At 39.6% G+C, this 16095-nt stretch overlaps 1 protein-coding gene across 4 annotated transcripts in view; it reads right to left on the minus strand.

Annotated features, from left to right (window-relative positions):
- ACSL6 (acyl-CoA synthetase long chain family member 6) overlaps positions 1–16095 on the minus strand; it is a 55060-nt gene that overhangs the window by 12509 nt on the left and 26456 nt on the right. For 2 of the 4 annotated variants that reach the window (XM_067567455.1, XM_067567454.1), the window contains exons 10-13: positions 11656–11729; positions 8084–8161; positions 2730–2864; positions 1421–1555 (exon numbers count right to left, since the gene is read on the minus strand). In XM_067567455.1, coding sequence (XP_067423556.1) covers positions 1421–1555; positions 2730–2864; positions 8084–8161; positions 11656–11729 — 422 coding nt within the window. Of the gene's footprint in view, positions 1–1420; positions 1556–2729; positions 2865–7948; positions 8162–11655; positions 11730–16095 lie in introns of all 4 variants that reach the window. The other 2 variants (XM_067567458.1, XM_067567457.1) reach the window with 2 other exon arrangements.

Consider the following 16095-nt stretch of genomic DNA (forward strand, 5'->3'; position numbering starts at 1 on the left):
GTCAAAAAAAAAGGAAGACAAAGAATTTATTGTAATTTCTAGACTTTTAGTTTAGAAGGGCACTGCCATTCTTGCCAGATCCTGACTCAGTACACAGCCTGATCTGCCTTACATCTATAAGGACACGTGCCTAGTCTGCATCATTTGAACTCTTTATCTTTGCAGACTGGGAGTGAGCAGTTCACAGATGAAAGAAGCAATCAGTTTCACTAGTTAAATATCAAGTGACATGTCACTGGATAAGTCATCCGGTTAATAAAATTAACTAACCAGATCTTCCTGGAGTGATACTGCAAATCAGTGATTTAAATGATCTAAGAATGTTTTATTGAGGGACCCTGTGGCAAATAGCAGGACCATTCAGATTGCTCCCAAGAGGCCCTCAGATATTTTGTTTTCCTTTCCCCTTTGTTCAATTGCATGTTAAATGCACATGCTTTATAGCCTCATATTCTTTTTCCTATGGGAAACAAAGCTTTGGGATATGTACCGACTAAGGCCCTAATCCAAAACCCACCAAAATCAATGGGAATCTTTCAATGGACTTTGGAACAGGCCTAAATGTTTTCAGCAAAAATACTCCCCCACCCTCTCTATCTTTTGGCTCCCCACCAGCCGAGCTGAAATAAAAAAAACAGTGGAGCCAGAAGATTATTGCCACAAATACATATTGTACTTGCTGCTAGGGTTTAATGGAAAAAACACAATTCTATCTGATTAATAGACCTAATTCATATGGGCAGGACCCTGTAACCCTGAGAGAGGCTGGATGATTAAGGAGTCAGGAAGCCTCAAAGAACATACATTTGTTAAACCCATTTGTGTGTGAGTTCAGCTACTATTTTTTGTGCTATTCTACCTTTATGCCCAATATTTTGATTCACTGTTTTATAGTGGCCCACCTGGGACATTTAGGTATATTAAGTACATATTGAATTTGAATATAAAGCTAAACATTCGGGGTGAAATTCTCTGCTGGCCTAACTCCTGTGGAGCAGAGAGATTGGCCCTTTATGCCTGATGCCTAATAATACATAGAAATTGCTCCTGAGATTTTACATGAAACAGCAGAGTATTCTGCTGCCCCTTCATCATCTTTGATTTCATGTTATGCAGCCCTTAAGTCCATAAAACAGCGCTTAAGCTATACTTAAGTGATGCCTATACCTTGTGCTGACAGTGGATTGCACCCAAGTACCCAAAGTCAATAGCAAAAAATAAGCAGATAAAACAAATGCTTCTGTTAAAAAAGAATTAAAATTGGTGCTCTCTCCTCTCTAGGTTCCTTTTTTCAGCTCCACTATTTCCAAATCAGCCAAGCTGACTCCACTGATTTTAAATTTCTAGCAGAAAATTGCAGTTTTTCATTCCATCTATTTCTTGAACAACAACTATACAGCCACTTTTTCCAAGTTCTTACCTGGATTTTATTAAAAAATAGTTTATCCCACACACTGTCATTTCTAATGATTCCACTTTGAACTTCAGCCTTTTTACGCTTTGCAGCAAATTCCAGAAGCCAACGTTTCAATGCAGTATCTGCTTGGCTAAAGATCTAAGAGAATGCAGGATGGCATGAAAGATTACACAGCTATGAAAGAAAACATTACATATTAATATCCTTATAATAAAGGTCACAGATTCAGATTTACCACTGGCCAATGAAGTTACTGTTATGCAAGCAGTATAATTAAGACAACTGCACTATGGTTCTAGGTGTAAAATTACGTTTAACTGCAATCTATTCTGAAATATACTTACTTTTCCCTTAGATAAAAGAGGAGAGAAGTCAAGAGAATAGAGGCATTGACTAGATCAACATGATCAATGTTTCTGTATGTTTTCTATTATATGCACCATTAGGGGAAACGATGATAAAGTTCTAGGGCTGAGCAACTTGAATAAGAATATCTGGCAGCTACCATAAATATCATTGGTATTTGTTGAGGTGATGATGGCCATCTTTATCTATGTTTTATCAGAGAGCAACCCAAACCGGACCTCTGTATTATTACCCCCTTCTACTCATCTATATAATGAAGAACCAGAACTGCAGATCCAAACAGACCTGAACTTGCAGAAAGTTTAGATCAGTAGTTTGTGCCTTAGACCCATCTCTTATTTTTGGGATAAATATTCTAAGTTGGTTACACATACTGAACTTGGCTACTAAATCTGCTATCCTCTTAAATATCTTCCAGGGAGTTCTGACATGACCTTCTCCTAGAATGAAGGATTTTTAGCCACAAAAGTCAGCTTGCAGTACTTAAGCTTGCAGTACTTAAGCCCTTTTAAGGCAACTCATCATATCTTTCCTATCTCTGCCATGTGAGTGAGGACCAAGCTCCAGCACTGGCTCAAAGACAAAGAAAGCATTAGCACATGCTTCTCTGGGGTCCAGATCCTGTACCAATGACATCACTGGGAATGTCACCATTGACTGCAGTGAGAGTGGGAACAGGAGCAGGACCTACATGCACAGAATTTCACCTTAACACACAATGGGCCAGGTCCTCAATTGGTATAACCTGACATAACTCCATTGCCATAACTCCATATCAGAGAGGCTATATGGATTTACACCAGCAGAGGATCTGGCCTAATGTGTTTACAGTGAGGCAAAAAGTATATGAGAGCTAAGGAAAAAGCCAAACCTAAGGCGAGTCTCTAAGTTAACTACTAGACAATTATTGACTTTATTACTATAAACAGAATAAAATGAAACTTACCTTATCATACATTCTATTTAATAATCGCGGTACAACAGGGAAAATGGTTGGACGCAGTGCTTTCATATCATCTGATAAGAGACGGATATCTCCTTGAAAGAATCCAATTCGCCCCCCATGGCAATATACGACAGACTGGTATGGGGAGGAAAAACAGAATACTTGTTATTTCCTTGCATTTAATCACTATAGCAAAGCACCCCCATCCCGGTTTTAAAGAAGCATTCCTGAAATTTTATTTACCATTGTGGCTAATGGGTTTTTTTTTAAAACACCTAAACCAAACAGTAAAGTGGGTAGAAACACTGATTTGTATGGACCTTGATCATAGAGTCTTTACTTAGCATTCATATTTGGAAAACAATTTAGTACAATTTGTGGGAGAAAAAGGAATCCAAGCTGAAAGGTGCGATTTTTAAAAGCACCACCGTAATCTAGAACACAAGACCCACTGAAGTCAGTGGGGCTTGTGCTCATAAGCCAGGTGCTTTTGAAATTCCCACCCTAAATTCCTAATTTCTGCTGTTTTTGTTTTTGTTTTTACCATTTTGACTCGTTATACAACTTTTCTGAATCCGCAATTAAATCTATTGTTTAATCTAGGTTGTTGTTTAATCCCATTGCACAGTTCTCTTACATGGTCACTCCAGGACTACTGTATCAGACTGGGGGGGAAACTGTCTTGCAGTGGAGCATACTTAAGAGACAGCCTTTTTGTATGGCTGTGGTGTTACACTGGATTCTGGCAAGGATGCGGGGAATGTGTTGGTGACCAGCCTGTGATTCCGTGTTCTGTTGGACACCATTTTCTTTAGACTCACTTTTGATTCTGGGGACTAGGAAAACATTTAGTTATTCATGTATAACTTCTCATGAAATCTCTATGCTAGCCCTTTTGTGGTTAACAGAGGTTTTTTTTATGTCTTTTTATGTCTTCTGAGACTATCTTCATGCAGCTGTTAGAACATCCTATAACCCAAGATGCATTTCCTTTGAGGAGAGGTTGAACCGGTTGTTAACATAATGACAAATGGGAGATCTGCAAGGTGGGAGATCCAAGTGTGGTTCCCAGCACAGGGACATGCACTCCATTGGCGCTGAGGCTGGGAACATTATGAAGGTATCTACTCAGCCCCGGGAAGCAAGCATGAAGCCAGTTTTGAGCCTTCTGGCCTACAAAGAATACCTGGTCTGGGTGTAATGTCGAGCCATGAGGGCCTTGGCTGGGGAAGGGGAGGAAGATGGAATTTCAGGTAGTGAGCAAAGAGGGGAAAATAATCAGAGCTCCCAGTCTGTGTCAATACCACATACACAGTTATTTGCACACTCTAATTTTGGTGAAAAGAAGCCATTCCTTTCTGAAAAATATTAAAGTATATTTAAAATGAAATAACTGGCAAGCAATAAAGGATATTCAGAATCAGGTTTGGAGAGTTAATCCTTAACTCCCTCTGTACATTTTAGGCACTGCAAAGAATGTAATATCTAGTATCAGAGCCCCGCAGTATTTAGGTATCAGTGAGCAACCACTTTTATTTATCTCTGCAATTGCTGGATTTTTGTTGGTATGGAGGGGAAATTTTTAAGACACAAAGGAAAGTTAGGAATAGGCATGCAACCCCCATTGGAAGTCACTGGGAGTTCGCCACCCAATTCTGTTATGTGCCTGTGAAAATCCTCCCCCACTTAAACCTTACATTTCCAAAGCCACGAGGGTGTAGCCATATACCTTCTACTGAGTTAATGGGATTCATGCAGCTACACCACATATAAGAGTCAGTGTTATATGTAGGTAGTATTTGTACTTTAATTTCCTTTTTCATCGTAGCATTTAGAAACAATAGATTTTAAAAAGCCCTAAAACAAATTAGCTAGATTTTTGGAGATGGATGATCACAGACCATATTCCCCCAATCCTGAGCCAGGGGTGTCCCCTGCATAAGCTAAAGCAGCCAGAAGTCAGTTATGTCAGTTGCCAGTGGCCTCACAGGAATCAGTCAGATATAGCCCTGGCCTTTCTCTGTTTGCTCTGGCAATTGTCCTTATACCAGCAACTGGGAGGTTGGTAGGGAAACCCAATAAACATTTCTCTAGACTGTCAGTGCCACTGGCCACAGGAGAAACACCCCAGAGTGGTACAAAGTGGCTGCACCGGTTCATAGGAACTGCTTTTGTCCATTGGATAAATATGACAACATTTAAACTATGAATTATTTGCCTATTAAATCAAGATGGTTCCTTTCAAGCTCTGCACTATGGCAGTCTGAAGTATGGAGATACTGTTTAAGAGATGTAGTGTGGGGAAAAATAACTAATTAGAGAAAAGCTTGAACTGCAACATTGTAATCAAACACTACTGAACCTTAAGGGGCGGTGGGGGGAGGGACTCTAAAGGGAAAGAAGTATAAATTCAGATCAGAGTCTAGATCTGAACTTCACCATTCAGGTCCAGGTTGACTCATAAATGCTCAAAGCATGAGAACCTGCTGTCAACAGAGAAATGTATATTAAGAAACATTGTGAAAATAAAGATATTGGGCAGTAGCTGATTTTTCATATGTTAATGATTCAACAGTTTTAATTACAAACAACAGTGACAATAGTGCACATTATATTGGAAAATTGGGAATCAGGCACTATAGACCTACACATTTAGATTTTTAAAATAATGGCATTTTGAATCAGATCTAAATAGCATCAGAGATCACACCATGTTCTGTAAAATACACGCTGCATATGAACGGCCCTTAGGCAGATTAAACTGCAGTTCTGGGACTACGTATATAAAAATAGCTCCTTTTGATGAGCCACTCTGTTCCCTCTGTATACTATATTCAGACATAGCTGTTTACTTTACTCACTAAAACATTTTTTATTATTACTTTTTACTCTTGTTGGCACTGCAGGGCAATGCAGTTCTAGGAAAGGTATTCAGAATCTATTCTGGATCACTCATCATCAACAGAACTGTCACCTGAGTTCTGATTGCAAAGTCTGTATCACTGGTGATGATGCACCAGCCAGAAAGGACACATTTTGGGCCAGATTATCAGATGATGTATACTGGCATAGCTCAGTGGAAGTCAATGAAACCACTTCAGTTTATACCAGCTGAGGATCTAGTCCTTTGTCTATTAGATTCCTGAGTTTACAGTGTTGACTGGTAGGAATAATGGGTGAAATCCTGGCCTCACTGAAGTAAATTTCAAAACTCCCACTGACTTCAGTGGGGCCAGGATTTTACCCAATAGTGTTCTTCCTGTAAACAGTGCAAATGTGATTTGAAACCTCATGATGACATTTTTGCAGTTACTTTTCAGAATATCACCCTTCTTTGCTTTTCAGAATTTAAATGAGAAATTTAAAGTCAGTTTGGCAGTTTCTTTTTCTCCATGAACAGCTAAAACAAAGAGAATTTCCCTAAGAAGTGTAAGATCTTTCTGTGGCAACCCTTCAATGATACTATCAAGCTGAACGGCTCCATTCCTTTGTCAGTACATGGAGAGACAAAGGAGGTGAAACAAATATCTTTTATTGGACCAACTTCTTTTGGTGTGAGAGACAAGCTTTTGAGCTTTCAAAAAGCTCTGAATAAGCCACCTCATCTCTCTAATATCCTGAGTCCAGCATGGCTACAACAACATTGTTAATGTTTACTCTCAATGTACTGACCTAAACCTAGAAATTTAATCAATGGAAGCTTGTGGGTTTAAGAAATATTATGCTGTCAAATCCACATGCTGTACTGCACGTGTGGAGCCGGTACCTGGCTAAATAATTAAGATCCATCTGGGGAAAAAAAGTCACTGCATATGCGCTCAGAGCACTTAAAAAAATTAAGTAGTTGATATACTGAGGTTTAAAAAGTAATCCCAGGAGCCTGCATAGTTTTATATGTAAGTTTTAGGAGCGTATAAAAATGCCTGAAGCCAGTGAAATCTTTATTTCATTTCCTATTCCAAAAGTTATGATTATTTTAAAGATGATTTTTGGACCTGTTTGAAAATCTATCTTGTTAGGAGGTTTTGCAATGGAAATGCCAGTGTTACGTACTTTTAATTACAGAATGATTAGCAAGCAGACACATCCCTCTTTAATACAACAGCATCCTGTGAACTCAATTGGTTTCAAGTGTTCCTAACATGGATTAAATAATTTTCATCAACTGAGTCTGTATCAAACTATGTTTTTGACAACAGCTGCTGGCTAGGGTGGTTTGTCTCAGAAGAGAAGACCATTGCATAGTCATCGGGATGAACCTGAAAATGAGATTTATGTTTAAAAATACACTGAATCCTTCTTCCTCAAATCCTCTGTGAAGCACATATTTCTAAGGGTCAGGTTTCTTAACATGATGGAAAGTAATTTAAGTCTGATATAGCAGTTGTTAGAATTAGGCCCAAACCAGAATCCCAAATTTAAAACCCCACAAAAAGCTTTGGGAAAGTTTGGGTTCAGATTCTGATCCAAAAAACATAGCATCAGCCCAAATCTGACCACAGAATCTGAGCCCCCATCAAATTTTGAGACAAAATAGAGTCACAACAGAATCCAGATCCCAACTTCACAGGTCTGGGCAATCTCTCGTTCATAGATTTTCAGGCCAACAGGGACCACTATGATCATCTAATCTGACCTCCTGCAAAACACAGGAGTTATAACATAATTTATCATCTCCTTATTTGGAAAGAATGCGAAGTCCACTTGTATGGGCTGGCATGAGTCAGTACTTCTACTTGTCATTATTTCCAAGAGATGATGGCTTCCAGTTACTGCCTCTTATACACTGATGTGGCAGGAAGATTGCATGTGTCACCACTGTGAGATTCCCCCCCCCCTTCTTTTCAGTTTAAACAAATCTGATTTATTTACACCATAGAAAGATTGTAGCTGATAAAGAATACATGCAATATTATTTTTACCAGCATGATTACTGGTCCTATAGTACTTTGAAAAGCTGCCCCCCCAAAATTATGCAGATAATTATTTCTGTACATGTGCTATTTTCTGATCTCAGTTATGCTCCAGAAATTCCACTGGAGTTGCCCCAGATTTACACCTGAAATCAGAATCTGCACCCTGAAGCTGCAACCACAACATTACAATCTGTTTCAGCTCTATAGTATATTGCGGAGTATTTTGCTATATTTACAATTTTATTTATTTTATTTTATTTTTAGTGTGGAAACAGAGGACTTCCACTGACACTATGACCTTACCTGTACCATTCTCTCAAACATGTGTGCTAAAGGCAAATAGGAAATGTGTACATCCTCACAAGTAGGAGACCACTGACTCTGGAAAAAAACACAAGGAGCCCCACAAGGCCTAGTCAGTTCAGACAGGTTTCTTACCTGTATAACTCTTTCAAACATGTGAGCCAGAGGCAGGAAGGAGATGAGCACATCGTCCTGTCTCGGAAAGATCACTTTCTGCAGGTGAAGGGCATGGGAGACAGAAAGGAAAGAAACACTGACAGGAAGACAACAAGAAAGTCATAAAACAATAAAAAGAAAAATGGCACCAGAGGAGCAAAAGGGTAAAGATTACCAAGAAAGAGAGAAAGGCAGAGCAGCATACGAAGCGAAGTGTTAGGCCACAACATCAATGAAGCTAAGTTAGCAGGAGTAGTATAGAGTGCAAGGATGTACACAGAAAGCAATGGAGAATTCTCTCCACTGCAAGAGAGGATTTATCAGGAAACTCTGCAACTCCTACTGTAAACAGATGCTGACACTGAGAAACTCAATTTTCATACAGAGGCTGGCTTTTCAAGTGAGGTGCCCAAATAAAGATTTTCACACTCAAATTACCTCAAAATGGGTGTCTGGGCATTTCAAGGGCCCAGATTCAGGATTTGACTATTATGGGCACAGTGCTCAGCTGCACTGAGTACACATTCACACTTCCACTCAGCCTCAATGCAGCTGAGGTAGAGAGGAGCTCCATCAATACTGTGACTGGCCACAGGCCAAAATGGCACGCAGAGTAAGTTCGGATGGTGCCCCAGGGCTGCTCTGCTGGCTGATGGTGGAGTACATTCTGTTCTGTCTCCCTACTTTTTTGGCTCCTTCACCCAGCTGACCCTGACATGCCCCTGAACCAGGGGTTAGGAGAGGGATTGCCTAAAGCTGGCCACTCCAGCTTTACATTAGCCCAGCATTCCTCCACCTCGGTGTTTCATTAGGGCAGCTTTTAATGTTGCTTGGTGCCTCTCTGCTAGCATGGAGTGACCTTAACACAGCTGGCAGTCTGGCTTCTAGCTTTGGTGTCTAGGGTTGAAGATTGGGTTTATTAAGCAGAAAACTGGTATGAAAAATTTAATCCTCCACAGAGAGGGGGTCTTGCCTCCTAATTACAGCCCTAGTCCTTGCAACTGAATTCAAACAGACAAACCCCTCTTGGCCATGTGGAGCCCCACTGAAGTCAATGGGCCCCCTGCGCAGACCCAATTGCAGATTCAGAGCATTAGATTGAAAAATGCAGGATTTTTTGCGGAGGTTAATTATTGATTTTAGTCAGAATAATATGTTGGATTATTGAGCTGCAGACATTGATTATTTTTGGTTAGTGTTTCTCCCAGTTTTAAGCATCTACATTATTGGTGCCCCACAGACAGATGTGGGGGAAGAAAGAGGCTGAATAAAATTATAAAAAGAAGAAAAAAAGAGTTTGGTTTGCTGAGTTTTCTTATTTTGTCTTATTGGGTTGGAATTTAACACAGGCCCTTAGTCTCATATAGTCTATACACCGGAAGGAAATCTTAAAAAAAAAAAAGTAGCTTCTTTACCTAAAGCAGTGTCTCAAGGTACGGATTGCCATATTACGATTACAGAAACTGATGGCTTGATTATCCATTACACTGACCCTTGTACACTAGTGCACAGGAGATGTAAAACCCTACCCAAACAGAATAGTATCATTTCACATCCACTTTGCACTCCCATTACTTTGCTGTAACTGTCAACCCAAGATGCAAAATAATGGAGTGCAGTAGAAGCACCTGAGTTTTTCCCACCACAGAAAGGAATGCTGAGGTTGACTCTCTTCTGGGCATGTTTTTCTGTCACCTGTGGAGGTCAGATGTGATAAGAATTTGGCATTTGCAGCATCTGATTTCACCTGTACTTTTATATGGCAATCAGAATATTCTCTTGCGTACAGAAGACTAAGGTACTGAGATCTGCCAGTCTACCTGGAAGTTTCTCTTCAAACTGACCTCCTTATCCATAGATACAGCTATGTATCTGGAGAAAAGTCGTATTTTTCCAGTTTTGCTAAAAAGGAAATATTTGTGTGCCTTCGATGCAACATTTTAGTTTTTTTCAAAAAAACGAAAAGCTGTTTCCCCTCTCCTCCCTCGAAACCAACAATGACAGCATTTTATTTTATATTTGGCAAATATGTTTGATCTTGTTCCAGGGTAAAACACCTGGCGGCTGTGAAAGTGCCTTTCTTTTGAATTTGAAAAATAATTTTTTTGGAAAAAAGTTTTAGTTGCTTTTTTAAAATGTTCCATTAAAAAAATTCACTGGCCAAAGCAACTCTGGCACAGAATTTCCTGTGTGCATGCATTTTGCACACAGCAAATTTATGATATTTTATTCCTTTCTTTCTCTTTGAATGTTTCATACTTCAGTTAAATTTCCTTAATGTTCCAAAATATATGGATTACCGTAGATCGATGGTGCTATTATGTATGCTGTTTCCAGTAGTATTCATGTTGCTAACTGCCTTAACCTTCAACCGCTTAATGGTAGGTTTAGGTCTTGATCCAATACCCTTTGAAATCAATGAAAATAATCCTGTTTCCTGCAATGGATTTGGGGCTTGATTATGCAAAATACTGAGTAGCCTCAACTCCCTTGAAGTTGAAGATACTCAGCACCTTGCAGGATCAAGCTCTTAGTGTTTATGACAGTGAACTGTCCCATTGACACTTCATGACAATAATTAAAGAGGCCCCAATGCTGCAGACACTTAAGCCAATGAGTTCAGTGGGATACTCTCATCACCTGCATGAGTATTTGCAGGATTGGGACTTAAACCTAGGAATTTTTACAGGGTCAAGCCCTAAAACAGGAATATTTACAGCATTGGCTGGGAATGAAAATCAGGTTAATTGTGTAAGGTGGCTGTGTTATCAGTACATTGTTTCTTTTGCTATATTGGTTCAACCAATAGTGTTTTTACTGTGTACCAGTAGATTCTCTCCATCATTTAAGTATTAGCAGTCTATTAATAGGAGTATTTTGTGCTGCATCCCATACAGGAAATATAATTTCCAAATGCATAATTGTACATTGTATTAAATATCCTGCGCGTATAAAAACTGGCCAGTTTTCTATTTTTAAAAATTTATGTCACACAACATCACATGTTCAAAACACAGGATGGAACGAATTATGTTTTTAATATAATTAAAATGGACTATTTTTGTAATATTAAGAATATGTTGCATCGGTTATCATATACTTTATATACATTCTGTATAGAATAAAGGCTATCAAAGAAATAATGAATACGTGAGAAATTAATTTTCTCTGAGGGTTGCTTTATGGAATGGGCATCACTGGGAAGCTTGCAGTCATTTTTTAAGCTTTAAGCACCAGCCACAATTTTACTGGGGTTCTTTGGACTTCACCAGGGGCCCAGTACTGCCAGATCAATTCACTGACCATGAGAGTTGAGGCTGCTCCCGAAAAGCACTGATCATCTTGCAGGAGCAGGCCCCAAATGTATGTACTGTCACCCACCACTAAGGGTTTAGCCTGGCTCCCATTTCAATGGCTTGGGCCCCAGGACTGAGATTTCACTTGTTATCTCCTTGGGGGTATTTCCACATCTTGGATAGATTCAAAATAACCCAAAAATTCAAAATGACAAATTCACAGTATGCGGTAATGCTCTAGATCTGAGTATTCACCTCTGTCACTTTCAAAAAGCCTGAAAAATCAGCAACCACGTTTCTGTGAGTCAGCATAGCACCTTTGGGATTCCCTGAAAAGAAAAGAAAAAAGAAAGAGCACAGCTTTAATAAAAGTCACTGGAGTAAATTTTCAAAGGTTTCTAAGACCTGGAAATGTTAAAATTTTTTCCAGCATCCCTTCCTGAATTCTAAAATAGCAGTTTTCACAAACGAGTGTTTCCATGCAGTAAAACATGCAAAGACATTTGAATTGTTTCAATAGAAACACACAGAAGACCAACAGCATGACTTTATTGCCAGTCCTCTGGGTCAGATACTGTGAATCAGCCAGTGAATCAGAGGATTTAGGAACGATAGGCAGCTTTTTCTAAAGTGTTACTGTAAAATGAACATAGATATTTTAATTGAAGGTTTTCTTCTATGGGCCAGTTTGTGATACCTTTATGTTGAACAATAGCTTCCACTGCAAATTGAAATTGAAATCAGTGAGACACCTTGGAATAAGGTGCTCTGTGAGTAAGAGTATCAGGATCTAGTCTTGTGTTTGCAACTACTCAAGATACCATTTGACACAAATAGACCAGGCACCTAGATTTTGGCTAAGAATGATCTCTAGAACTATTGTACCTAACCTGAAGGTTTCTTTTGCAGATCACTGAGCTTACTATCACAGTTTCCTATTCTGAATTAAGGCTACTTCATAACCACCTGAATAATGTTTCTGGTGTTCACATCTCTCAATTCTCTGAAGTGTGGAGATTACAGTGACACACATGGCCACAGGGTCTTTGACAAAACTGCAGTACTTTTATCCCTGGGCAAACAGAACACAGTTAGCATTGCGCATTAAAATACTTCTGAGCATCTGAATAATAGAGAACACCTAGCGTCTATCCATTGTCAGCACCATGGTCAGGAGCAGTAGAGGGACTCCTGGCTTGCAGTGCTGGTGACTAGGATGTAACATTTTTTTTTTTTTTGCCTCAGCACTAACCCTCCCCATCACTCTTAAAATGGACTAGTCACAGAGGAAAGTGCTACTCAGTGTGAGTACAAGAGGCAGAAATGAGCCCTATATTTTCCCAAAAAATGGGAAATAGATTATTGTTAATCAGACTGAGTGACTGTACTGTAGTTCCTGGGACTGGCTGGGTGGAACTGGCCCTCAAGGAAGCCTTCATTCTTCAATGTAAAGTAAATGGAGCTCTGTTATAGAACAGGTACATAATGAATCAAATCGTGCCCTGTGGAAAACCACTGACATTAATGGGCCTGCCCAAACTGTACATCCAGACAGAATTTGCCCCTGGGACAAAATAATCATGCCCCTGGAATTTGGGAGGAGGTCACGTTGCTTTATGGGGTTAATATATCAGGCTCTCTTTTAGGGACTAGGGTTCAATTCCTGTTTAGTTCACAAACTTTGCTTGTACCATTCTAGTCCCTCTGTGGATATTTGTCCAGATCATAAAAACCCTGCTCAGCTCAGCACTATCAGCAGTTACTGCCCAGAAATAGCAGAGGTGCTGATGTCAATTAGCAGAGCCACACAGTGTGTGTTCCCTCAGTTCTCCCTTCCCTGCATGAACACCAAATTCACCTAATATTGAAAATAATGAAGTGAACTCTGAACAGAGACACTTGCCACTGCACAGATTTATTGGAATGAACTGGACCTTTGTAACATATACAGTATTTTTGTAGATATCTATAACCAACGTTCCAAGTACTTGTGAATAATCCCATCTTTAAAACCCTGGCAAATTAGTATATTACACAGAAAGATTTCTAAAATGTTGCGCTATTTTGGTGTAACAACATGCATGCCATCCTGATTCATAGCCCACAGTCAGGGAGACAGCTAACCGTTCTGCCACCAGCAACCATTTTAGTGATACATGGTACAGGAAGACTGTCAGATGCTTGGTTGATAAAGCAGATTTTCTTATAAAGCACTAATATATTCATAGCTGAAAAAAAACCAGCCTCACAGGCCTGGGAATCCAGACAGAAAGAGAATTCTGTGAACCAAATTAAGAAATAGATGTGCATAGGAGACCCAGAAACTGCTCATCTCATATTGCGTGTCTTGCCAAAAAGTTCTCAAAAAATCAGCCTGTGCAACTCAGAGGGTAGCTGTACTTCACAGAGTTGACTTCAGGAGAAACTTGTAAATGCACCAGTCCACTCATCCATTTTTCATTCAGACCAGCAAGACAAACCTGCCTGTTTCCCCCCACCCCCTCTCAAAACAATGATTGGATATCATTCCTTTGTTTGATTATCTTATTAAAATGTGTGCTAGATTACACACCTCAACAATATCAATTAAGTGTTTTTCTTCCACTACCCAGACAGAAATCTTCAGACATCCTGGGAAATGAGATGGATTCTTAGTTTCTTTCAGCACTTCCATTCATTTATTCGGTCTCTGAAGATTTTCACTGAATATTCAGGTGATCCAGAACATCTGTCAGGGTTGCTCAAACCATCATCATCACCATTTGATTGCAATTAGGAAATGCTGAAAATATATCCCTTCCTCCTTCCCCCTTTTTCTATGTGAACAACAGCTGAGTTTAGTATCCCTGAGTATTTGTGACTCAAAATATCAGAGCAGAACACCAGTTTTCATAACCTTCATCACCAGACGTTTCATCAAGAAAAATTCTAGAACAAACAGTGCTGCAAAGTTGATGTTGATCTAGCTATATGTGCCGTGATGGTGATCACAGCATATTTTATCCTTTTTTAATAGATAAGACTATTTGACAGAGAGTCTAGCAGAACAGAGTTCACTTTGCTACAAGTTCTTTCCCAGAGACCATCCTAGATGGAACAAATATGTATTAGTGATATAGCTTTTTCTCCCCTTTCTAAATCATTAAAGTATCCTCTACTTGAATTTGCTTCACAGAGATAACAGCACAAAATATCCTTGAGTTAGCACAACATGTTGACACAGATACACAATAGAAGAGTGTCAGCAATGCTGATTCCAGTGATTCCAGTCAGTTAATCAATAACCAGAAATGACAGTCTTCATGTGTCACTTCATGAGCTTGTCTGACACTTCTCATCTGTGAGAAAGGAATCTTTTCAATGTCACTGAATGCTTCTGTTTAAATGTTCCTTCCAGCACGGAATGAATGTCATCCAGTGTCATTGCTGAGCCTGTAAATGGTTGCTTACACCAGTTTTACACCAATAATTCACAGATGCTTTCTGCTGAACCATGAAAAGCCTTCATCAACATCCAATTGGCTGTGCTGGAAATAGGTTTCCTTGGAAGATTAGTCACTGGTCTGTACTTGAAAAACTGAAGGGTGTTTTTTTCAGAGCTGTCATTGTTCAACTATTGTTTCATGTACATTACCACTCTTAGCAACAACCATTGCCTCATGCTCATTTAGGAGTCGCTGATATTCAGTTTAAAAAAAATGAAGGTGAGCCCCTTTCTGATTTGAGTACAAACAACTCAGAGTCAACTTCTCTCTTCCCTCTGAAGGCATTTTGTTTGTCTGATCTTATGAATCATGTAAAAATATTAAAATCCACTCCTGAGTTTATTAGTAACCAGCCAAAAATAAATATACATTTGCAGGTTATTAACCCAAATTTTCATTGTAGAATTCAAGTCATAACAGAGAGCTGCAAAGCTTTAACATACTGATGCTGGTTCCATTTCAAAATAATTCTAAGCCTGAAATTAAAAATAAATGAATATGGGGCCCAATCCAGGCCAGGCACTTTCCCACCCCATAGACTAGTGCTTCTTAAAGCTGCAACAGTCCAGGAGTGTCACTACAATCTCCACAACAGCTCTCATGTAGATTAACCATGCAAAGAAACTAGACTAATTCAGCAGAGGAGGATACATAGATGAGGAGATGGTAGGTACTAAAACACTTGAACCATGCCCCTGGAAGAGAAGACCTGTAGCGTTTGAAATCTTGGGCTTAGCTGGGAGCTGTGCATGGGCTGTGCACGTCCCCTCCTAGCTGTGGCTTTTCAGGCCTGCTCCTAAGCATAGTCCAAGGCCTGCCTCTAGCCCAAGCCTGTGTGTGATTTCCATACATTTTCTTTGTCCAGAATAAAGCACTATTTAGAAAAACCAAACATGCTGAAAGTAATAAAGAAAAACGAAACGTGACTTGAAAGGAAACACTGTCCTTAGATTTTCTTTACATTCTAAAACTCCAAACAAACCAAAAGTGCAGTCAATTTGTGGACTAATTCTTCCCCTACAAGAATCCTTTGAGAGCCTCTCAGCATGGCGCATCTTACAGTTCCTCCTTCAGTTGCTGTCCCAGCTCCTAGAGGACCTGTTTAGTATCTGGCCAAGGAGTTCTGGACACAGCTCCACACACAGAATGTCATGCAGAAATTGAGTTGCCCAAGGGCTCATTGCTGAGAAATGAAGTGCTTCCCCTGTTC

The sequence above is a fragment of the Emydura macquarii genome, unplaced genomic scaffold (assembly GCF_026122565.2).
Source record: "Emydura macquarii macquarii isolate MOO-44397 ecotype Brisbane River unplaced genomic scaffold, CSIRO-AGI_Emac_v2 contig_2768, whole genome shotgun sequence".
NCBI classification, from domain to species: domain Eukaryota; kingdom Metazoa; phylum Chordata; order Testudines; family Chelidae; genus Emydura; species Emydura macquarii.